This window comes from Sus scrofa, chromosome 1, assembly GCF_054392235.1.
Source record: "Sus scrofa isolate SSC_HxYL_T2T_F1_AM1 chromosome 1, Sscrofa_HxYL_maternal_Yorkshire_Landrace_v2.0, whole genome shotgun sequence".
NCBI lineage: Eukaryota > Metazoa > Chordata > Mammalia > Artiodactyla > Suidae > Sus > Sus scrofa.
In genome coordinates, this window is record NC_139383.1 from 167,176,384 (window position 1) to 167,203,168 (window position 26,785).

The 26,785-nt window shown below is 38.8% G+C and overlaps 1 protein-coding gene across 2 annotated transcripts in view; it reads right to left on the bottom strand.

Annotated features, from left to right (window-relative positions):
* The window catches only part of CDH7 (cadherin 7), a 128,838-nt gene that overhangs the window by 72,634 nt on the left and 29,419 nt on the right, over positions 1–26,785 (bottom strand). Inside the window, exons 2-3 of one of the 2 annotated variants that reach the window (XM_021099453.2) lie at positions 8,945–9,239; positions 3,325–3,444 (exon numbers count right to left, since the gene is read on the bottom strand). In XM_021099453.2, the coding sequence (XP_020955112.1) occupies positions 3,325–3,444; positions 8,945–9,239 (415 nt within the window). Of the gene's footprint in view, positions 1–3,324; positions 3,445–8,944; positions 9,240–26,785 lie in introns of those variants that run through there. The other variant, XM_085018314.1, reaches the window with a different exon arrangement.

Here is a 26,785-nt window from a genome sequence, read left to right on the forward strand (position 1 = left end):
TCTATTTGCTTACAGGTTACAGACTAGATAAACACAGTAGAATAATCCTCAATCTCCCAGTATATTTGGGGGACATTATTAAGATAAGTGGTGGGAATCTTTGCACTCCTTTTAATGCTACAATATCTTGTTTCTAGTGCCATTCTCTTACTGTTAACATTGTTTTTTGCAGCTACTCACATTCTTGTTTTGTGAAGGGAGAAATTAAGGCAGAAAATCTTTAGTCATCAGCCTATAGGTATTGGTATAGATGGAATATGTGCTCAGAGATCGTAGCTAGGCTAAGTTAATGTTATGTGATTAATAAGTAGTAATGATTAGGAGTTCCTGTTGCGGCTCAGTGGTAACAAACCCAACTAGTATTCATGAGGACCCAGGTTTGATCCCTGTCCTTGCTCAGTGGGTTAAGGATCCAGCATTGCTATCAGGTATGGTATAGGTTACAGACATGGCTGGAACCTAGCATTGCTGTAGCTGTGGTGTAAGCTGGCAGCTGCAACTCCAATGTGACTCCTAGCCTGAGAACTTCCATATGCTGCAGGTGTGACCCTATAAAGCAAAAAAAAAAAAAAAAAAAAAAAAAGAAAAAAAGCAGTAATGGTTATTATTAATATTACCAGTAGTCCTTTTTGAAAAAGAAATTAGTCATCAACCTTTTAGAAATGCACTTACCAGTAATTTCCTAAGCCTATATTGACATAATCCTAATTGAGCACATTTTTCATTATTGTCAAAAGCTTTACATTCTTCTCAAAAACCTTTTGATATGGAGATATGGACAATACTATTATTTCTCACTTAGATAAGAATCATGCAATGACTAAAGAAGACTACCTCCAACTGTCTTTACAGTTCTTCACATCCTTAAAGTCTCAACATTTTTCATTCATTTACATCAGAAAAAGTACAACTCCTCTTTTTTCTGGAAAAAAAAGAATGCATTCTCTATGATAGCAGAGAGGACACAAATTCCTAGACTATCTCTGCACTAATAACTATAGAAAGAGAAGTCCCAATGATTATCATGATCATAGCATTAAAAATTCTAACCAGGGGAGTTCCTGTCGTGGCTCAGTGGTTAATGAACCCAGCTAGCATCCATAAAGATGTGGGTTCGATCCATGGCTCCACTCAGTGGGTTAAGGATTAGGCATTGCTGTGAGCTGTGGCATGGGTGGCAGACACGACTCAGATTCTGCCAGGTCCAGCACTGCAGGGCGATGGGGAATCCTGGAGGAGGGACGGTGTGGGATAACAAAACACACAAGACTTTTACATTTAGAAAATGGGGGACCAGGAGGCACCCTGTTCCACAGAACAAAAAAGGGCCTGGGCTTTAGCCCACACAACTTTTATTAAGGAAGGTGCCATATGTAGATTAGTGGGCAGGAGCAGGCATAGGCAATGACAAGGCTACCTCTTAGTGAATAACGAAGGAAACTGTCAACACTGGTGCATATATTGCAGCTGCTTATAGAATAGCATAGTTTATGCATAATATCTTTGAAGGAAACCCTGTACTTTAGAACTCTGGATCAGCAGATATTTGCTTTCTGCAGAGTTCAGCTATTCAGTGGTCTCCAACAGGATCCCACATTGCTGTGGCTGTGACGTAGGCTGGCAGCTACAGCTCCAATTCAACCCCTAGCCTGGGAACCTCCATATGTTGCAGGTGCAGCCCTAAAAAGATCAAAAAAAAAAATCTAAACAGAGCAAAAACGAAACTTTATCTCCTGTAAAACCTGATCCTTGAGACCGGAAATTAAAATTCAATTTGAAGTACTAATAATGTCATCCATGACATTAAAGATTACTGTCCAGTTGTCCAATCAGTGAGGTCTTACCCTGCATAGGGCTTCCAAAACATATATTATGTTACAGCAACGCTAAAACTCATAAGCCACTCACTAACAGCAGCAAAATATTTAACCCTTGGGAGTAGTACATATTATTTTTGGACGGGTTACATAATGCAGGAGGTGTATAATTTGTGTGAAAATTGTCAGAAACTTGTCAATGTCTTTCCAGGCTGTAAAGAGTAGATATATAAGGGAATGGGTGGGTGTCTGAATTGAGGTTCTCAGATCTATCATTAATTCAACCAGGAGCACAACATCTACATTCACAGGATTCATAGTCTAAATCAGATACTTTCATTTACTTCTCCTTCAATACTTGCTTAATCAGAACTATTCCTTCTCTATTGCACTTTCCAGGCGGCTTCCAAGCTTTACCACAACACTGGTATAAAATATGTGATGAGCCCTCTCTGAAAATTCCAATGAATGATGAGCTAGGATTGCATTTACTTGTCTGTTTTTGCACATTACAACTGTCACTCTTCAAAGAAATTTAAAATATTTATCCCCCCCCACAGTGATTTCAGAATGAATTAATACTGCCATTTTTTTATAATATGAAAAAACCAGGTGAGTGGATTTAAAATATTCATTAGGATCTTGAGTACTATCAAATATTCAAAATCACAAACTTGGCTATTTGATGAAGAATTAGTCTCCATGATAAAGGCAAAATTATTAGAATATAAAGAAAGTTTGTATTTTCACAGTGATGAAGAAAAGCAATAGCTCACGCCCACTCATCTTCACACCCACCCACTCGTCCCTATACCCAGAGCCAGAAAAGCAGAATAGACAAAATATTATTTTATAACCAAGAAAACAGTGCTCCAAATTACAGTCTTACTTAATGTAAACTACTTCATCTTCAAAGCAAAACAGAACATCTATCCAAACAACCACATATGCAATCCAGGGAGTTTTGCAACTCATAATTTTTTCCTCTCCTAAAATTAAAGTCATTTAATTTAGTTTTTGATTTAGCAGATCATCATCCTAATTGTTATGTTTCAACTAATTTCCCTGAGAAATCCAGGCCCTGGAAGCATAAGCTGAATGTACTATATATTCTACTGCCTGGCAGGGAGAGTTTGCTTAAGATTTAAATTTTACTGTGTGTAATTCCTATGTGAATTAATTAAAAAAAACAAAGCAAAACAAAAACCTTTAGAGGTGAATAATCAACATTCTTATCTAGTTGAGACAGCAGCTGAAATACTTCTCAATATATAATATTTTGTTTAATTTTTGTAGGGATACTGATAAATGTAATATTCTTAAAAGGTGATAATACCTCTATAAATAATATGCTATTTATTACCATTGTACGCATATTGAGAGAAGCGCAACAGAAGTATCATGTCTGTTATCAGTTCCAACTATACTGAATAAAAATAACTATTCTTGGTTCTATGCCAAGATATACACTTTGACTTTACAGGGAGTATTGCATTTCAAATTTTACCTGTCTTTGGTTCCACCGAGAAGTACGGCTGTCCCTGCAGGATACTGTAGACCACTCGGGCACTGTTGCCATACGTGGGATCATCAGCATCCGTTGCTGTCACTTGTACCACTGAAGTCCCTACATGCCAATCCAAAAACAAATGAATTAAAAACTCCCAAATGCCACAAAACATAAGAACTCACAAAACATGGACGATTCTACATCAGATTTGGGTTTTATTTACCTTCTTATATCATCCCATTTTTAAGTGTTTTATTTTTTTTTAATTTTAAAATTGAATATAATTAATTTATAATGTTTTAGTTTCAAGGTGTACAGCAAAGTCAGTTATATACACACATATATACATCTCTATATATTCAGAATATACATATTCTTTTTCAGATTCTTTTTCATTATAGGTTATTACAAGATATTGAATAGAGTTCACTGAGCTATACAGTAGGTCCTTGTTGTTTACCTATTTTATATATAATTGTACGTATCTCTTAATTCCAAACTCCTAATTTATCTCCTCTCCACCCCTTTTGGTAGCCATAAGTTTGTTTTCCATGTTTGGGAGTCTATTTCCGTTTTTGTTGTTGTTGCTGTTTTCTTTTTTCATTTTACAGCCGCCCCTGCGGCATATGGAAGTTCCCAAACTAAGGGTCAGATTGGAGCTGCAGCTGACAGCCTATGCTATAGCCACAGCCAACACCAGATCCGAGCTGCATTTGAACCTATGCTGCAGCTTGCATCAATGCCAGATCCTTAACCCACTGAGCAAGGCCAGGGATCAAACCCACATCTTCATGGATATTAGTCGTATTCTTAACCCACTGAGCCACCATGGGAACTCCCCTATTTCTTTTTTTTAAAAATGTTCGCTTGCATTTTTTTTAGATTCCACAAATAAGTGACATCATATGATATTTGTCTTTCTCTGACTTATCTCACTTACTATGATAATCTCTAGATTTTTAATTTTTTATTTTTCTTGTTCTAAGGAGCATGAAAAATTGATACCACATTTTTTGATAGAAGACAAACCCCAAAAGATGATAAATGATCATTAATCCCTCAGAAATATTCAAGAGACATGAAAATATGTTGGCAAAAAAAATGACTAATGATCCAAGTTAGACAGGGATATATACTCAGTATTGGACGGGACTCAATTTTTAGGCATCTCATCCATCAAGGTCAGGTAACAAGTTTTTATCAAGAACAATCTCTGTAAGTCTCAATCACTGTCTAGAAGGCAGCATAACAAATACTAGCATCCCGACACTCAAATCACTGAGGCAATCTCACTGCAGTAGCAAAGTAAAACCAGGTAGAAACTGTAACGTCATTATCTGCATAAAGAATATTCGATTGATACATTTAACTGGATATTAGGTGGCTACTCTTATTTTTTTCTGTAGTAGTTTTATTTTTCATTTGTTTCCACTAATTGGTTTAAAAACAAAAGCATGAAATGAACATTTAAACAGTAAAAAAAGCATGGCAACTCAAAAAAATTGCCACACTGGTTGTTTTCCTACATTTCCTATGATCGAATGTCACATTACTTCTTCATTTTACTATGTATTCATTTATTCCATATGGAAAGCATATACTGTGCTCTGTTCTTTTTATTTCCATTTGGAATATGATCTCCAAAATATTAGATACTCACATTTGCTTGGTTTATATTTTAAAGTACATGCTATTTTATCATTTATGCTCTAGCTGATGGAGATGGGACAAGTCCCTTTCTTTATATATATTCTTTTAAGCTTCTACTTTGTTTCTAATAACTTCTTGAAAACATGGCATTTTTAATTGAACATCTTTTATTTTTTTATATATATTTTTTGTCTTTTTGCTGTTTCTTGGGCCGCTCCTGCGGCATATGAAGGTTCCCAGGCTAGGGGTCAAATCAGAGCTATAGCCTCCGGCCTATGCCAGAGCAACATGGGATCCGAGCCGCGTCTGCCACCTACACCTCAGCTCACGGCAACGCCGGATCGTTAACCCACTGAGCAAGGGCAGGGACCGAACCCGCAACCTCATGGTTCCTAGTCAGATTCGTTAACCACTGCGCCACGACAGGAACTCCTGAACATCTTTTAGATGTTCCTATATGGCTCTCCCTTTTAAACACCATGAATGATGTTTAAAAGGGAGAACCCTTTTATGCCCATCTTATAATAAATCTATTCTCTTTTCCATATTATGATTTTGCTTATCAATTCCATTTGCTTTCAAACTGGGTGGAAACTGTGATGTTTTAGATATATATATATGACACCACTTTAAAAATTCTAAAGTTTTATTTTTTTATTTTGATGGACTTAGAAAATTGCACCCTGAGGAGGCATAGCAGGACTAAACAGTGAATGATGTATATTTAAAAATCGTTTTAAGAATTAGATGTTGATTTTTTTTAAAGTATTAGAATCAATGACTTTGATGTTCTCTATTTCCTTTATAATACACCATCTTTATCCTGGTCATATGCTTAAGTACTGACTTCCTATCTCACTGGAAGAGGAGGCTTGAAACAAACAAAATAATGAAAATTGTACTTCAGTAAATTTGGTTGTGCATAATTTTTTCTGAAGTGTTCATTAAATAATTTACTATACATACACACAAACAGGCACACAGACAAGCACTCATATTCCCATGCTTATCTATCCTTTTCTGGCAACAAATAAGCAACCCTAGGGCTCTATGTGTGTGCTTGAAATCCTATAATTAGTTAGCATGCAATGAAAAAAATAGGCCTGAATAATAAATACTGAAAACTTTATATATATATATATATATATATACATATGCGCCATACTATTTAGTGACTATTATATCTATTTTGTTAGAATTAAACACTCTGATTAACCATATAACATTAAAAATTCATAAGACATATTTTATATAGACATTTATTGTTCTTAGCTCAAATTCTGATAATAACCAAGTGATCTCAATTAGTGTCAAGTAAGTTCTGAAGACATTTGAAAATCATTTTCTAAAAGTTCTGAACCTGTTGGAATCAATCAAATAACTAAAATTAACTTGCATGTGTGCATATACTATTTGATATCAAGAGTGGTTGCCATTGGGACCAAAACTACAGTGCATTATTTATTCTCTAGACAAAAAGCTCACATTCAACCAATTTGTAGTTCTACATTCTAGGTAGGGAAGGAAAACCTTAGCAAGCCCATGAAGAATGCACAAAATGCCAGGAGAATTATGACATTGAGCTGAATTGCTAAAAACATACCTCAAAACTTCCTGTTTTTCTAAACCTTACTACTTTGAGGAGGACAACGTGCCTTCTTTTTTCTCTACAACCTCCAAAATACTGTGGTTGCTGCTTTCTTCATTGTTGTTATTTTTGTTTTTGTCATTAAATAAGAGCAGCAGGAAGCACTCTGAAGGTGAGAGCAGTATTAGGAAAGTGTGAATACCAACATGGAGAACAGACTAGTGGTTGCTGAGGAGGAGGGGGAAGGAGTGGGATGGGCAGAGAGTTTGGGGTTGGCAGATGCAACTACTATTACACTTAGATGGATAAGCAATGAGGTCCTACTGTATAGCAGAGGGAACTATATCCAATCACTTGTGATAGGACATGATAGAAGATAATATGAGAAAAATAGTATGTGTGTATGACTGCATCACTTCACTACACAGCAGAAACTGACAGAACATTGTAAATCAACTATACTATAATAAAAAAATTAAAAAGAAAGTGTGAATAAGCCTGTTTGGTCAAAGAAACATTTACACAAAGGTTTGAGATGCTGCCACTGTAGTTCAGAACTCCCTGACCACATGCATGGATTTCTCTGGCTCATTTTCAGTTCATTCTTTTTTTTGGACAGTTCACATTTCTTTAGCAGTTAGAGCCATAGTCCCCAAGTCACATCCCTCTCTCATCTGATAGGAACAGAAATTTGGGGTCACTAAATTTCAGGATTTCCCCAAAAGGTACCCCTGATATGCATCTTTGGGATTGTCCTTCCCAGCTGGAATGAATGCAATGACCTTTACTTAAAGTAAAACCAATCACATCGGGTAAAATTTTTGGGTTAAATACCTGAGTTGAAATAGATGTTAATATACAAGTTTGATTATTATTTTAAACAGACATCCTTATTCAATACTATATAAACAATAAGAAATAAATATAAATCAAACTGGCCTCTATTCTAGCCCCATAATTTTGTAATCATTGTATAAGATCATCCATACCTAAATTACATACTACCTGAAAACTATTCCAAAGGTACCTGAAAAAGTGGAATTTAAAACAGAGTTTGGAGTTCCCATTGTGGCTAAGTGGTTAACAAACCCAACTAGGATCCATCCATGAGGATGTGGGCCTTGCTCAGTGGGTTGAGGATCTGGTATTGCCATGAATTGTGGTGTAGGTTGCAGATTCAGCTTGAATCCCATGATCCTGTGGCTGTGATGTAGGCCAGTGGTTGCAGCTCCAGTTCAACCCCTAGCCTGGGAACTTCCATATGCCATAGGTGTGGCCCTAAAAAAGCAAAGAAAAAAAAAAAAAGAAGAAGAAAGAAACAAAGTTTAAAAGTATTTGAAACAAAAGTATACACTAAAAGTAATTTACTTTCCATTTTTCTAGTAATGGGGCAATGTCAAAAGGGATCTTTGAGTAAAACAGCTTTCATTATTCTTTCAAATGTCTCATACTGAGTATCACTTTACCATTATTATAAATTCAGTACAAATTTTTAAGCATTTGAATTTATGGAGAGGTGATGAAAAGATTAGTTGCAGCATGTGGATGGACATTCATGAGCTGGAGCAAATTCTACAAGCAAATAGGTCAGATGATCCACATGTTAGTCTGGCTAGCTACTGGTGATCTGACTGATGCCCTGGCCCCAGAGTGATGCTTAGAATAGTGATATGATTATCACTGATTATCACTCATATCAGGAGAATATGCTTAGAATAGTGATATGATTATCACTGATTATCCTCATATCAGGAGAAAGAAAAGTAAGATTATCAAGGGCTGTGTCTGGAAGGACCTTTTTAAAAAACTTCTTGGTCATAATTTTAATCATGTTTTAATTTTAAATATTAGATTGAAAACGGAGGGTAGGACCGATATAATTTCTTTCTTTATTTTTTTAAGATTATTTTTTCTATTATAGTTGATTTACAATGTTCTTCCAATTTCTGCTATATAGCAAAGTGGCCCAGTAATACCTACATACATACACACACACACACACACACATACACACACACATCCTCTTTCTCACATTATCTTCCATTATGTTCCATCACAAATGACTAGGTAGAGTTCCCTGTGCTATAGAGCAGGATCTCATTGCTCATCAACTCTAAATGCAATAGTTTGCATCTACTAACCCCAAACTCCCAGTCCATACACTGAGACAGCTGTCTGAAAGGAAGAATGTCTTAATTTTCCATATAATTAATGTGTGCAAAATAGAGAGTTTGGATACCGACAATTAACACATCTCCAACACTGCCCTCATCCTAAATGGCAACTGCTCTACAAATACTAGGGTGATTTTCTTTTCCAGTACTTATGATAACTTCGTTTTAAATACCAATGTCCTAAAATCACTTGTTCTTCACTTACCCACAGGAGACATTTCAGGAACCCCTGCGGTGTATGGGCCATCTAAGAATTTGGGTTCATTGTCGTTGATGTCCTGAATCTTGATGACGAACTCAGACTCGGGCTCCACGGGCTTGTTGGTGAGTCTGTCCAGTGCCTGGGCTCGGAGGGTGTAGTAGGCCTGCTCCTCACGGTCCAGCCTCTTGGTGGCATGAATATCTCCCGTGTTCTCATCAATAATGAAAATGGAACTTGCCCCTTCGCCTGACAAGATGTATTTGATGGAACCATCTCCTTTATCAACATCAGAGTGAAGCTGGTGAAAAATTCATGTGAGATGAGATTAACTTACAAGAGAGTCAGCGATACCGAGATATGTAAAAATAACTCTTATGTCAGGCAGCAGGATCTGAAATTTTATTGTTCTTGGAAAGATAAGCTGATGCTTACTGTGCACAGTGGAAAAGGCTATTAGAATGTGTCAGCCTACGCGTGTGAGCAAGACAATTTCATTTCTTCCCGTAAACAGTCTCGTTTCCAAAGGAATTTTATATCAGCCTTGAAGTTAGGACCTTGTTGTAGTGTTATTTTTGATGTGATCTGTCCTTGCCAGTTTTACCCATCTTCTTTGAACAGAGTGGAATTCAGTAAACATGTATAACTGGTCAATCCGATCTTATTCTAAGCAAAGAGACTTGCTATAAAACATTTGTACATTTAGATCATATATATATATATTTTTTTAAATATGCTTAAACATCACCACATCCTGTAAAGGTACCCTTCCCTTCCACTAATTACTTTCATGATTATTAAGAATGGATGGATGTCCAGTCACTACATTGGTCTCCAAATTCTGCTCTATATTTTAAAATTTGAAGCTAAAAAAAAAAAAAAAAAAAAAATACACGGCTGTCTGAGGTAGGAATTTTAAATCAATATGTGCCTGAGACTTCAACTAAAACCTTTCTTGAAATACCAAGAACTGCATTAGATTTGCATGATTAACCCTGGCTTCAGCAGCAGGGCAGCTCCTACTGATTTGCATTTCGTGTCTGGAACTGTCCCTTCTGTATGTCAGAACACTATGTTGAACAGAAGAATCTGAGGAAACTCAGAAATAATTACATGTTTCCCTGAACTTCATAACCTGAGAAACACAGCACTCGATCCGTAATTTCAACAATCTTTCATCCCCTATAACCACCATGGCTCTGAACTGCAATTAATACAAATGCAAAAACTCAATTTACCAAATAACAAGGTTTTTCAATACCCTTCAGAACTACCATTTTGCATTCCTTAAAAGGCAAGGGGCTAATAAAAGGAATGAAATAATGCCATTTGCAGCAACATGGAGGGACCAAGAGCTTATCATTAATTAAGTGAAGTGAGATAGACAGTGAAAGACAAACATGATGTCACTTATAGGTGGATACTTAAAAAAAAAAAAAGATACAAGTGATGTTACAAAACAGAAACAAACTCACAGATTAAAAAATCAAACATATGGTTACAAAGGGGAAACTATGGGGGTGGAGGGATAAATTAGAGGGATGGGATTTATACATACACACTACTATACATTAAATAGATAACTAACAAGGATCTGCTGAGGAGCACAGGGAAATCTACTCAATATTCTGTAATATCCTTTGTGGGAAAAGGTAATGGAGATATGTATACATATAACTGATTCACTTTGTTGCACACCTGAAACTAAGACAACATTGTAAGTCAACTATACTCCAATAAAATTAAAAAAAAAAAGACAAAGAGCTAAAAATATAAATAGGAAACTACTTAGGAAAGTGTATGCCCAGTCCATTTCCATCCTTAGCTGTGGAGGATACCATGTGGAGGTACATAGCATTTATACCATGAATCTGGCTAAGTGATTCTTCCGCCTCACTGTAACAGCTATGTTTATACTCTGCTTCAGAACACTTAAATATCTGATTTATTCTTTTGTTTCTGTAGTTGTCAGGACAAAATGATACAAAAAATTAATTTTTGGTATAAGTTATAATTTAGATTTGTTCAGTGTGGAATTATCTAGTGAATCACTACCGCATGATTATCCAGCATATGGACAAGTTTTGTTCTTGAAATATAATGAACTATTTAATTTCCTTAAGTCATTCTCAGGGTGACAGCTACATACATGTCTTTCTGTGATTTAAGATGAGGCAAGCCAAGAATTACCATGGTTTGAATTACTGAGTAGTCCTCACGTGCCAGGAACTACTGTTAACGTTTTCCACGTAGTAACTCATCCCATGCTACATCGAATGACTTTACTATTCCTTTTAAAGATGAGGAAACTGAGGTAGAGAAAGGCTTAAGTGCTCTACCTGAGGTCATGCAGCCAGTTCTCTTTGGCTAAGCCAGGAGTATAAAAAGCATTAGGCATCATTTTTTATTAGATTCCACATATAAGTAGTATCATATGATATCTGTCTTTCTCTGACTTCACTCAGTATACTAATATATAGGCCCAGCCTTGTTCCTGGAAATGGCATTATTTCATTCTTTTTTATGGCTGAGTAATATATACATACATATACACACACACAGCACATCTTCTTTATCCATTCCTCTGTCATTGGATATTTAGTTTGCCTCCATGCCTTGGCTATTGCAAATAGTGCTGCAATACTGGGGCACATGTATCTTTTCCAATTGTGTTTTTCTCTGGATATATGCCTTGCATGGAACTGCTGGACCATACTGTAGTTCTATTCACAGATTTCAAAACCAACCTTATGGTTACCATAGGTGAAACCAATGGTGGGAGGGAAGACTGGGAGGGTGGGAATAACATATACAGACTACTGTATAAAATGGATGATTAACAAGAAACTACTGTACAGCACGAAAAACCTACTCAATAGTTTGTAATAGCCTATCTGGGAAAAAAGAATGGATGTATTTATAAGCATGACTGATTCACTGTGCTGTACACCTGAAACTAACACAACATCGTAAATCAACTATATTCCAATAAAATTAAATTAAAAAAAAAAAAGGCAGGTGGAAAACCCATTCTTTACGCCCTACAGTAGGATCCTGCCTCTTTGGGTTTTTTGGGGTTTGTTTTTCTTTTTGTTTTTGTTTTGTCTTTTTGCCATTTCTTGGGCTGCTCCCGTGCACATGGAGATTTCCAGGCTAGGGGTTGAATCGGAGCTGTAACAGCCGGCCTACACCAGAACCACAGCAACATGGGATCCAAGCCACATCTGCGACCTACATCACAGCTCATGGCAATGCCGGATCCTTAACCCACTGAGCAAGGCCAGGGATCGAACCCGCAACCTCATGGTTCCTAGTCGGATTCGTTAACCACTGAGTCACAACAGGAACTCCACTCCCCCCAATTTTAAAGCAGCTCAGTGCTTTCAGGGGCTTCTATCAACACAGTTCATGTTCCAGAAGGCAGCTTTATTGACCTTACAGAATAGTAATAAACTTTTCCACACTCAACAACACAGAGCAAAACCTTGAGTCCAGAGACAAATGCAAATGATCATTGTTACCAAGCAGCTACTACCTCAAGTAGTTCCCCTACACACTTCTCATAGCCACTGTCCCAAGCCCTCCCCCGCCCCATGACCATGGAAATACCTAAGTCATACACCGGCTGTGTCTTTAACCCAATGTTTGCTACCTCTCTAAATATCATTAGGGGCTGCCATTTATAGGACCAGCCTTTCCGACTCATTTAACTAATTCCTATCAACTGATTGCTGTTTTCATAGCAAAGTGAAATAGTATCCCTGGGGGATTCAAGGAAGGGAAACAGGATACATTCCCTTCAATACATAACACATAATAGGCCCTAAGTGATCTTAAACCTGAGCTTTGATGCCATATTTCACGTTATGTAGGTAATATCATGAAGTGTTCCCCATCACTGAGAAAATAAGAGCTTAAAGGTAAAAAAGGTTCATAATGATTGTTTCTCCAATCATTGAAGGACCAGAATTCTTCTCTTTCACCTCATACCACCACCATCAACATCACCACACATGAACACACACTCTCTCCCTCCCCCTCTCTCACTCTCTCTCTCCTTCTCTCACTCTCTCTCACACACACACACCCTATTTCAGGAGCCCTGGAGTCTACCACCCTCCGATCACTGACACTTCTCTCCTGGCCTGGACCATCCCTACGCTTGTAACCACTGCCAAAACTCACAAGCAGAACACTGCTGTGAGTCTCAACTCAGCCTCCATGAAAGGATACTGCAAGCATGTGCAGTTGAAAGTGGATTACCAACTCTAAAATGTTAAGATGGATACATAATTAGCTGTGTTCAGACACTGAATCTGTGAGACCATGCCCACTGTACCATCCTTAACAGGTGGAGTGAAAGCCATGCTTTTAGACAAACCTACTACCCTCTATGCTGAAAAAAAGCATGCTCAGAAAGAAAAAAAAACATTGCAACTATAGAATTACTGAAAGCATTCTAAAGACATGTCGGAGTTCCTATCGTGGCACACTGGAAATGTGTTGGAGTTCCCACTGTGGTGCAACTAGTATCCAGGAGGATTCGGCTTCGATCCCTGGCCTTGCTCAGTGGGTCAGGGATCCGGCATCACTGTGAGCTGTGGTGTAGATTGCAGATGAGGCTTGGATCCTGAGTTGCTGTGGCTGTGGTGGAGGCCAGTAGCTGTAGCTCCAATTCAACCCCTAGCCCTTAGCCTGGGAACTTCCATATGCACCTAAAAAAAAAAAAAAAAAAAAAAAAGCAAAACAAACAAAAAAACACTTGTCTATATAGCCCCCCTTTCTCTCTTTCTTTCACACACACACAGAGGCATGTACAATCTCTGTAAATGACTATTATAGATTACAACAGTATTCTCCACAGTGAAAACCTCTGGCTAAGAAAAAAAAAAAATCTATGGTCTCACAATATGTTCAATGAACAAATAAACAGTAAATGAAAAACACAATTAAAAACTAACATTTGTACTCTATTTGGAGCAGAGTAGAATTCAAGATGTTATGTCTATTTCACTTGCAAATATCCTTATAAACACAATTTCGCAGTTCATCTAAACAATAACAAGAACACAATCTTGACTGATCACCAGACAAAACCCCCTTTTCCTTTCTGTGTCCCCAAATCCTTTTCAAAATATCTGTTGTGATTCCAAAGTCGATGTTTACATTAAACAGATTTTTTTTTTGGCGCATGAGCACCAACAGTGAGGAGCACAGAGTCCAGCTGTGTCCAGATCCTGATGAGGCTAAAGAAGGAGGAAGGAGGACATCCAAGTACCACTTGACTCCAATGGTACCATATCAGCACTGTATGTGGTAACAAGATAAGAAACATGAAAGTGTGTTGGACTCTGTCACGATCTACACAGGCCAGAATGCAAAGCATACTTCACATGCACCTGAAATATAATATGACTGTAGTCCTTGGTGGCTCCACAAGTTAAAGATCTGCGATTGTCACTGCTATGGTTCAGGTTCAGTCTCTGGCCTGGGAAGTTCTGCATGTCATGGACACAGCCAAAAAGTTAATTCATATATTTAATAATCTATTACGGCTCCATCATTCCCCGCTTGGTGCAATGTGCACTCGCTATCTCCAAAACATCAACCTATTCTTCAGTCTCTCTGAACAATAATCCTAGTTTGGAATCTTAAAATCTTTCACTTGGGTATTATAAAACTCCCCATGGAGTTCCTCTGTGATGCAGAGGGTTAAGGATCTGGCATTGTCACTGTAGCAGCTTGGGTTGCTGCTATGGTAGAGGCTCAGTCCCTGGCCTGGGAACTTCCACATGCCATGGGCACAGCCAAAAAGACCTCAAATAATCAAAAAAACTCAATTATTTTCCACTTTTGATAACTCACTTCGCCTAGGCTGCTATAGTGCATGTCTGAAATTATCTCCCTAAACGCACATTGAATCGTGTCACATCCCTCTTCAAATACATCTAACTGCTTCCATGGTCTATGGGTTTAACCCCAAATCCTATACAGTTCCATGTGGCCCTGTGCCATCACCCTAGTCTCTTTTCCACCACATCTCAGAGGGCCCTCCATGCCCCAGGCACACGGGACTGACCAGTCACCCCTGCTGGGGTAGAGCAGGCATCTCTATCCTTTTCCAGACACATCCTGCATCAACTTACCCACCAACGGACACCCAACTCGACTTAATGCAGGGTCCCTTTTACTGACACCTTAATAATCTTATTTTTCCACATGGCATGTTGTTTAAATATCTGACAGAATGCCTTTAATTCTGCTCACCTTTATACTGAAAATCTGGTTCAGCTGTTTTCCTATCCAATCTCTTCATTTATAAACTCCCTAAGAGCTGGGCTCCTTTTATCACCATAGTCTACATTCTCAATAAACAATTTGCTGTATTAAATTTGCTACATTTATAATCTACTTTGTAAAACAGTAGTGCTTGCTTTCTTCCAATTTCTATCCTTTTAAGTTTTAACAGTATTAAGCAAAAAGAAAGAAAACTAAAAACATCCTTTATCTCTGGTTTGTTCTCCCTAATCCTCTGAACTGCCGACATGGAGTTCAGACACCTTGTTTTCTATGCTGCCGGGTAGCTCTGGTGCATTGACACATTTGTGTTACCTGAGAGACAGAGTCCAGGAGCTACAGACATGCTTTCCTATTCCTCTGTTTCCCTACATCTTATACATCACTTATTAATTTTTTATCCACTATTTATTTTTTAAACCTAAGAATGTAAAGAGCACAACTAAAAACAAATCAATGTACTGCAGTTCTGTCAATTTCCTTACATCTATTTAATCAACTAAGGCCTGATATGAACTATCTGATCTAGCACTTGCAATCCATCTGCTTAAGAAGTTTGAAAATGGTGAATATGCTTCAATTTAGCAAAGACTGAGGTAAAAAAAAAAATTCAATATATTGACCAACTTCTCTTCCTCTATGAACATCTTAAACTCTGCTGGTTATTTGATCTTCCTGCTGATCTTGTCTTTACTTTCTTAGTCCCTCCTCTATAAAATGAAGATAAAAACGTCTGTGCTTGGACTTCACTGAACAATTGTGACAACTTCTTGAGATGATGCAGTAGGATGTGATTCATAATGATAAATTACTCTAATGTCAGGACTGTACTTTTTAATGTTTTTGGCTTTAAAAACATATTAAACTTTCATGTCACAAAAAAAGAATACAGATATAAGATCAAACTTTTGGGAAAGAAGGTCTACCATGAAAGTTTCGATACTAAAAATATAAAACTAAACAAAAACCTCTGTAATCCTCACAGACCTATGATGATGATGGAACTAATTGTAGTTTTACATTCAATATTTCTGTAATGAATATTCAAATAAGGAAATGCAAAAATGATTATATAAAGGTTTACACTGTTACTACATCTGTGTATAAAAATGGAGTAATGATGGCTAAGCAAAAAAATACACATATGTTCCTCTGAACAGCAAGTTAATTCATTTGAAAATGGTTTATAGTTACTATCAGGCAAGGGATTTCTAAGGTAAGTTTTCTACCATTGATTTTCTTACTGTAGATTCCTGATTTTTTTTAAGAGTGTAAAAATATATCAAAGATTGTTAGAACTCAGTCTGCTTTTACTAAGCTTTCACAAGGTTAAACATATAGGCACAGAGGACTGATTTAAACAATAATTGGCAGAAATAAAACTGCTTCAATATATACATTACTTGCAAGTTTTCTTTTCTTATTATGCATTTTAATATATATTTTCCACATGCCACTGGATACCATGTAATTATCAAGCTATTGAAGAAATACTACAGATGAAATACACGTGTATGAGTCCCTTTTTTTCTGGTTGAAGTATTCCTAATTTATAATTATCATAGTGGTCCAGGGTAATGGAACCTAATTTACTTATGAAGCATTTTTGAGGAAGATGCATGGTTTAAAGAGGACTGGCATTAATTATTACAGGTAATAATAAGTAATAAAGTAATAATAAAGGAATAAAGAGGAATACAAGTCAGGAGATACTTAGGTAGGATTAAGACTGCCAAGAAAAATCTCATTGCTTTTTCTTATTTATTTATTTATTGTCTTTTTTGCCATTTCTTGGGCCACTTCCCACAGCATATGGAGGTTCCCAGGCTAGGGATGGAATCAGAGCTGTAGCCTCCAGCATCCGAGCCGCATCTGCAACCTACACCACAGCTCATGGCAACGCCGGATCGTTAACCCACTGAGCAAGGCCAGGGATTGAACCCGCAACCTCATGGTTCCTAGTCAGATTCATTAACCACTGAGCTATGACAGGAACTCCTCTTTTTCTTTTTTAATCAACAGTAAATAAAAAGACAGGAGGGACTACTGTGATTATTTTTATCCTCAGGAAAAGTTCACAGCTTATTCAGTGGTGATAAGTATTCATTCTTGGATCTCAGTTGATACTTAATAGCAGAGTGGCAGCAACATCTAGGTCTATGGCTATTCAATCTCCTTTTCAGAGAGGCTTGATCGATTGATTACACTTCAACCCCAGTTTATCCTTGGTTATAGATCAGCATCCCAAATGTCCACTTAGCCTTGAACCTTGAAGTGAGGATAAAATGAAGTCATGCATTCAGAAGTATTTTGCAAAATGTCACTCTCTAGTCATACATATACGTCCACATAGGTGGTAAACAGAAGTGCCTGCCTTCCTTAGTGGGGGAAATCTTGCTCTTGTTTTGAAAAAGTTCCACACTTCTGTCTACAGCATGGTTGCTCGGAGTGTCACATAAAAGAGTCACACATCTTTTTCACCAGGGACTGAGGGAGAACAACTAAGAAAAGCATCTTCCATTCCACACAGCTATAGGCAACTCCCCAAAGAAAATTCCACGGCACTCATCTCATCCTGTCCTCTCTCTGGTCACCGTGTTCAGGCCACATCCACGACACGACTCTCAAACAACTTAGATTAAAAAAAAAAAAAAATCTTCCTGGAGCCAAATTCTTACTGATCAAAACTTCTCATCGCCTAATTTACTTGTGAGAGCATTGTGTTCTCTCCTTCACGGCTCCCATCTACTGCTCGCACACTGAGTTCCAAAGCCCTGATTGTAAACCAGAAGCAGTTAAAAAGCAAACTCCTGGAAAGTTTCAGCTTTTTTCTCAGGAGGATAACTTTAAATTCTTTTTGAGTGGGGGTTGAGCAGAAATTGAAGGCATTCCCACTGCGGCTCAGTGGATTAAGAACCCAACATATTCTCTCTGAGAATGTGGGTTCGATCCCTGGCCTTGCTCATTGGGTTAAGAAATTGGTGTTACTGTGGCTGTGGCATAGGTCATGGCTGCAGCTCCAGTTCAACCCCTAGACCAGGAACTTCCATATCCTGCAGGTGCAGCCATAAAAAAAGAAAAGACAGTATCTGTCACAGGAGGGCAGTACAGTTCTAGGCAGAGCAGTCCCAGGACTGGGTACCATCTGTCCAAGTTGAGATGAGTATGGAAATTAGAGAAGGAGGGCTTAGCAACTTCCACAGTCATCTTACAGAATAATGCAATGTCTCTTGAGCCCAACAATTATAATGGAAAAAGAGGTTTAACTTCTTAATCTAGTAATTTTTTTTTTTTTTTTTTTTTTTTTTTAGGGCCAGACCCCTCACACATGGAGGTTCCCAGGCTAGGGGTCTAATCAGACCTACATTGGAAATAGTGTCTGCAAGTGAGTCAGAAGAATGAGGATCACGTGGACATTTCCATGTTAACTCTCTTGTCTTTTGAGGACTGCACCCGCAGCATATGGAGGTTCCTAGGCTAGGGATCTAATCGGAGCTGTTGCTGCCAGCCTACGCCACAGCCACAGCAATGCCAGAGCCTTAACCCACTGAGCAAGGCCAGGGATCAAACCTGCAACCTCATGGTTCCCAGCTGGATGTTTCCACTGTGCCACAATGGGGAACTCCTAGTAATTCATTTTTAATTCAGTTACAAAATTATTAGGAGGTCAAATGAAATATGTCCTGAGTTCTTAACAACAAAGAAGCTTGCAAACAAACAAACAACAATAGAATTTGGCCTTCACCACAGATCAGTTGAGAAGAAGAGGGTCAGTGGATAAATCCCTATATGAAAGCTCTTTTGAATGCCTGTAGGTATCCTCAGTCTAAAGCTCTTTCCCTGTCCTAATACCAGGGAAGACTGGAAGATTCTCCCCACCGTGGAGGCATGAGGCATTCTGAAGAGAGCATCCTTCCACTGGGCCCAGATGTCTAGAGAAGGCATTACGTATATGTTGCAGAGGGCAATAGCATCACATGTCTACAAAGTATTTCCTAAAGTCTTCTGCATTACATGGTCTTAAGCATTCCAAATAGCAACAAGAGCAGTTAAAACAATGAAATACAATTTTGGAGTCTACCTTTGGGGGAAAAAAACTTTAACACTTATATGACTTAAGAACAGAATATTCTACACTAACTTACCAATTTTGATACAAGGATAGTATGTGTCCACTGTGTTCAGATAGACCATTACACACACATTTAGACAAGAGAGGACAGGGGTGGCCAGGGTAAGCCCGAGGCACTAAACCAAACTGTCTACATCTTCATGAAGCATTTACAGTGGGGCAGGCTGTCAGAGGACCAGGCTGAACAAACCACAGCAACTCTGATGACCACAAAAAAGCACTCCCGGAATGCTAAGAAATAGTACAACTGGGTAACCAAACCAACTTCAGCAGTTCAGAAAAATGCTTTTTGAATGAAGGATATTAAAGTTGAGACAAGAAGGCTAGTAATCAGAAGGATTTGTCTGGTAACGAAAGATGGAAATTGATTTCCAGGAAGAAACTGTACTGAATGATGGAATACTTTCTATTCTAAGGATAGTCACACTGAATAACACACAGGATCCACTAAGTTTTATAACACAGAATAATCTTGCATGTGATATATTTAAAAAAGCATCATAGCATAAATATATCTTGCATCTGCATTCTGTAATCTGTTTGAATAAGAACAATTTTAAAAGTACAGAATAGTTCACTGATCTTAACTGTTGTTTGGCTAATGTTGTTTTTGTTTGTTTTTGAAGTTTAGTATGTACATTTCCTGCATCAGAATTACCTGAGATGCTGGTTAAAAAATGCCAACTTATGGCTTTTTCTTAAGTCTACTGAATGAGAATCTCTTTGAATTGGAACCAGGAGTTAGAATTTTCAATCAGCATCATGGATTAAAAATCTCTGATCTAACAGGTAATGTATCACTCACATATACACCTGTTTAGGTCAGAAGTGTCACTGTTGTAAATAGCTCATCACTTTTAATTAATTTTTATTTATACTTTCACCTATATAAGATTACTGAATAAAATTTTCTCTGTTTTGATTTTTGTATATATCTTACTTAAAAGCTAACTGGCCCTTCTCTAACCACAGGTAGAAAAGTAAACAGCATATATTTATGTGTCCACCAAACAGGAGATGCTATATTTAAATTTTAAACTACTCTAAAGTTATTTCAATTTTCCATTGTGGGGGGGACAGAAAATTTTAACTTTCACAAAATTCACACTCCAGAAACCCTAAGAAGAGAAAGAAGCTAACTGTGGAATATTGGGTGGAAGTATGTTTTGATGATGCAAAGCTACAGGGTATCATAAACGTAAACTGCATTCTTTTGTAGAACCAGTTCACCTTATTAAGATGCAGGGATGCTCTTAGGCTGTGGGCATCCCTCTAGGACCAGAAAGATAAACTAAGAACAACATAATGCTCTGCTTACGTTTTACATGAAGTTAATATTGGTCAGAGGCAGAGAAAATGTTAAGGTGATGTAAGAACTAGAAGCAACGGAATCTGTAACACTCTCTGTTCATTTACTTTATTTTCCCCACAGACATGATTCATGTCTGCTCAAAAAATTAACATTTTCATCTATCATACACTTAAGATAAAAAGATTAGAAATATAAAGCAGACAAAGAAAGTGAGAGTGGAAAGAAAATATTTATGATTTCAATTAAACCTCAGAGGTTATTCTCAAACCTGAGACTCCCTGCTAGGGAATCCATCATGGGTCACCCCATCCCACCCCACTTTACCCCAAGGGCTGCAACACTCACTTCAACTGCTGGAAGTGCTCTTTAGCCCTTTACCACTTGCTGTCTGAAAACTCACACTCTTTTGGAGAGAAACGCCTCCTCTAACATCATACAGCTTCCTGGGGCAGACAGAGTAAATGTGACCAGGAACTAAAGAGTTAACATGGCAGAGTTCCCGTCTTGGTGCAGTGGAAAAGAATCCAACTAGGAACCATGAGGTTGTGGGTTCGACTCCTGGCCTCACTCAGTGGGTTAAAGATCTGGTGTTGCATGGAGTTCCCGTCGTGGCGCAGTGGTTAACGAATCCGACTAGGAACCATGAGGTTGCGGGTTCGGTCCCTGCCCTTGCTCAGTGGGTTAACGATCCGGCGTTGCCTAGCAACAACAACAACAACAAAAAGACCAAAAAAAAAAAAAAAAGATCTGGTGTTGCTGTGAGCTGTGGTATAGATCGCAGATGCAGCTCGGATCTGGCGTTGCTGTGGCTCTGGCGTGGGCTGGCAGCAACAGCTCCGATTAGACCCCTGGGCCTAGGAATCTCCATATGCCACGGGTGCAGCCCTAAAAAGACAAAAACAAAAACGAGTTAACATGGGAATGTCCAAGTGATCCTCACTCCTACTGACCCACTTGGAGGCACTATTTCCATTCCTAAAGGGAAGTGATTCCACCAGGGACATGGTGCTCTCTCCACCTTGTCTCTGGACACCCAGCACCAAGGGACCAATGTGCAAGGAGAAACATTGTCAGGCTGGCAGGTGTAATTGACCTTAATCACCAGGAGGAGGTGAGTTCCTGTTACACAATGGAGGCAGGAAGAACAGGGTTAGCATCTGGGCACTTGGGTGTTTTCCAATACCTTCTTACCTAATTTTGATGGCAAATGGACAAGTGCATGAACCTTGGTCTGGGGCAGGCTGGGTGATGAGAAGAAATGATGAGTATTGGCAACAACATCAGGGGCTGTAGTTCATCTTACTGACCTTGGTAAATTCCACAATGAAAAGAGGTCAAACATGTTCTGTGGGAGCTGATCCCTGAACTAATAACCTGAAGCAAAAGGATGTGAATGGGACAATGTAGGGGTGGAGGAGTAGGTGGTATCAGGGCAGCACCCCAGGTCCCCTTCCTACCCGACCCCATGAGACACTGGGCGTATTAGTTGCCGATGATTTTCAGCTAGGTTCTTCCTAAAAAATTATCACTCACCTTGGGAATATTTATAAACTTGGCAAATTGTAAAAATGGCAGAAAGCCACTCTGCCACAGGGAATACTTCTTTCTCGGGGGCATCCCACAGTCAGTGACTGATTTAAAGCTCCTCCTGGATCCTGATCCAGAACAACTTTGAAAAGCCTTCCCAGCTCCACAGATCCCGAAGGGTAGCATCTTCTAGACTGCAAATGCACTGTGGTTTAACCTCTCCCTCCGCCCAGCCCAACTCCTCACCCCACCAACCCAGCGCAAGTCTTAATTCAGAGAACGCACTCCAATAAACTCCCTACAGGCAAATCCTGTCTCAGAGTCCTAGATGCAGATAACCAACTCAGCAACTAATGAGGATCAGAATTTGGCTCTCTAAGGACATCCGTCCTCCAGCAGGGGCAGAGGAGAGAGAAGGGCATGTGTGCCTAATTTGGTGAGTGATGTGTGCCTGTGGATCAGAAGCAGCCATGGCTGAGGAAGAAGCTGCAGGCAGCAAAATTCACAAAAGACAACACCCTGCACATAAAGAGCTGCTTGTTTCTTTCAGTGCACTCCTGATACATGCTTATTTTTCCCATGCTCCCAATCGCTTTGATTTCTAGAAACGTCACACCATGAATGAACCAGTCACAGGGGTGCCGAGGATTCACTGTGATGTTTTCCATTTGGAAAAGGAAAGAAGCAAAATGCCATTAACTTTGGTCCAGGGGCCAAAGCTGGAGGCATTTTTCCTTACACAACCCCCTCAAGTTCTCCACACCCGGGAAGTGTCTTATGTTCACCCCAGTCCTGTGCTGCCCAGACCTACCACAGAAATAGCTCAATCAGAATATGTATCCATGGGCCCAGACTTTTTTTTTTTAATCTTTAAAAGCTCTCCAAGTCACCCAATGGAAAAACCAATGACCTAAAAGGAAGAAAGGAAGTGGCTAAGGGAAATATTCTCCCATTTTACTGACAATATCATTTTGAAGAACAGAAAAAAAAACCAGGCTTATTAATTAGATAAAAAGAAAAAATAAGCATGCCTGCAGAACTTAGGCAATACCTTGCCTAAGAAATCGCTGGCATAATTTCAATAGCTATAAAAGCATCCTAAGTGAAAAATACACCTGTTTGACATGTCAGTACCCCCCCCCCATGGGATATACAATTTTCTCACCTAAAATATAGCAGGTATAAGAAATAAGAAGGTGGAGGGGGATGGATTGGGAGCTTGGGGTTGGCATATGTGCGCTATTGTATATGGAAGGGATGGTCAATGGGGACCTGCTGTAGAGCACTCTACTCCATGTCCTGTGATATACTACATGGGAAAAGAATCTGAAAAAGAAGGGATATGTGTATATGTATAACCGAATCACTTTGCTGAGCAGCAAAAATTATCACAATATTGTAAATCAACTATGCTTCAATAAAATTTAAAGAGAGAGAAAGAGGGAGAGAGAAGGAGAGAGAAAGGGAGGGAAGGCTATATTCTGGCTCAGGTGACCTAAGAACTAAGACACATTTTCTCTAAAGAATAATGTCATTTAAAAATAAATGAGGGTGTTCCCGTCATGGTGCACTGGAAACAAATCTGACTAGGAACCATGAGGTTGTGGGTTCGATCCCTGGCCTCACTCAGTGGGTTAAGGATCCTGCGTTGCTGTGGCAAAGGCTGGCGCCTACAGCTCCAATTAGATCCCTAGCCTGGGAACCTCCATGTGCTGCGGGTGCGGCCCTAAAAAGCAAAAATTAAAAAAATTTTAAAAATAAATAAATGAGGAGTTCCCTGGTGGTCTAGTGGTTAAGGATCCAGCATTGTCACTGTTGTAGTGTGGGTTCTATCCCTGGCACAGTAACAGGTAGGGCCCAAAAAAATATAAAGTTTACTTTTAAAAATTAAAAAAAATTAAATAAGTGAGGAATGCCAAGTCCTTTCTGGGCCTTCTCAGCACCAACAGCCTGCCTTCCTACCACTGAAAATCTGGATTTCAGTGGTTATTACCCTAAGGTAAAAGTTTCCACAAGGAAATGTAATAATGTTAGTAAAGCTACAAGAATGTAGGGGAGCAAAATTGGACACTCCAAAATGTCTCTGTCACATGGATTATTTTGAGCTGAACAACTAAGAAACTGTGATCCAGCCCCCTAACTGCCTAAAAGACTTTAGATAGAATGTCCGTTCCCAGAAAAGAGCCATTGCCAAAGACAACAGCAAAGAATACAGGTTGGGTGGGGGGGGGGGGTGGAGCCAGGGTGGACAAGAAGACAGGGCCTGGGGACCCAGAGTCCACTCTGTGCCCCATGGCCTCTGCCTGGCCTACAGACATCTGTTTACCAAACATGTACTTTTATGGAAAAGCCTTCCCTCTCTTTACGTTCCCAAACCACGCATGATCCACCCTCAACATTCTCTTTTGTCTTTAGCTGAAGGTGGTATTTGAGAGGAGGGTTTCAGGCGCTTTGGAGAGTTTTTCAGTTCTCCTGGGTCGCCCCCATATATACATGTTATTCAACTTTTGTTTGATTTTCTCCTATTAATCCGTCCCACACCAATTTTATTCAGAAGAATCTAGAAAGGGAGAAGAAAATTTCTTCCTTCTGACACTAGCTTGCAATTTGGTTAAAATAATTCAACAGAAGTAATTAGTTTTTGATTTAAAAATCTCTGTCAAGAACATACATAAAAAGTAATTTTAAAGAGTACATCAAAATAGTACACAAGCTATCTAAACACAGCTGTGGGAACAAGGGTCCTTATTTTGAAGGAAATGTTATTAATGATACTTATAATTTATCTGATATCTTACACACAAAATTCAATTAGTATCACTTACAAATATACACACCAAGAAAACCCGTTTGTTCTTTCTTTGAGACTTACAATGTTATACATTTTCTCTGTTTCATCCTGTCACATTACAGATACATGGTTTAGACGTATTCTTTTTTTTTTTTTTTTCCCTTTTTTTTGCCATTTCTTGGGCCGCTCCGGTGGCATGTGGAGGTTCCCAGGTTAGGAGTCCAATCGGAGCTGCAGCTGCTGTGGCAACACCGGGTCTGAGCCTGTCTGTGACCTACACCACAGCTCACAGCAACGCCAGATTCTTAACCCACTGAGCGAGGCCAGAGGTCAAACCCTCAACCTCATGGTTCCTAGTCGGATTTGTTAACAACTGAGTGAGCCATGACGGGAACTCCTAGATGATTATTCTATTTCAATTTGGAGGACCCAAAACATACAGCAGTGCTGTGATAATGATTTCCTGGTAGAAGCCTGCTACTGAGGGGTAATAATACAAGGAAGCAGTCCTGGAGGGCATCATTTTGAGTATTTCCCCCCTTGTTTTCTAAGTAGCTTCTATTAACTAAAACTTCTTTTGCTATAGGACCACCCAAAAATAAAAATAAATTTAAAAGTACCAGTTAAATCTCTTTTACATTATCTGTGATTTTTTTTTAAAGAAAGTACATAATGGAATAAACATGTATTGTCATAAGTCAAATATAAAACAATTAGTAGCCACTAGACTAGCTGATTCTGGAATGCAATACTATGGGAAATGGGACCATTTTAACCATGAAGAATTATGGCAGAAAATTCTCCTGCTGGTGACAGATCCAGTCCAACTCAAAATCCCATTACTCCTGTTAAAAAAGTAGCTGCTCTGTTCCTTTCTCTACTCTGACACTTCCTTGCTTTATATCTGCAATCCTGCCTTTTAACCACCGGCTTCATATATTGTTTTATAGCTCTTATTCAAATAGCTAATATGAGAGCTAAGATTTATTAAGTGTAATTATGTGCCAGACACTGTGGTTAAAGGGCCTTTAATTCTAACAAACTTCTGTAGTGGGCATCATTGGCCTAAATTTATACACAAGGAAATTAGCATTTAACAGGATTAAGTGCTATGTCTAAATGTACATAAAAATACCAGACTTCAGTCTAGATCTCACTAACAACAAAGTCTGTATTCTACCCAATCTCATCTATACAACACTGCCCCCACCCCACCTCCTACCATAGACACATCAATGTCCTGAAAGATCTTAGAGTCTTGCATTCAATACGAAAAACCCAACCATGAGTAGAGTAAAATGTGAATTTATAGCTACCGAATTTTTGAGGTTTTTTTCTGATGCCTGCCCATCCTTTGAGCCCCACCTCCAAACAGTAGTCAATTTCCAACATTCCACCTCAGAAGCCCACCAATTCTGCCATTTTGTCTCCACCTCACCCGACACTGACCTGAGTCAGGATTCCATTATTTCTCCCATGCATTAACAGCATAGCAATTCATACTTGCAAAAAACTTGCAGATGCTCAACAGGTCTCCTCTCCTTCAACATCTCTAAAGCATGGTACTCCATGACTGTCCCACATCTCATCTCCATCAACATCTATAATGTATAGTATTATACGACTGCCCCACATCTCTTCTCCTCCAATATCTCTAACATATGGTACTACAAGACTGACAAATGTCTCCTCTCCAACATCTCTAACATATAGTATTACACGACTGCCCCACGTCCCCTCTCTGTCAGCATCTCTAACACAGACTTCTACGTGACTGTCCCATGCATC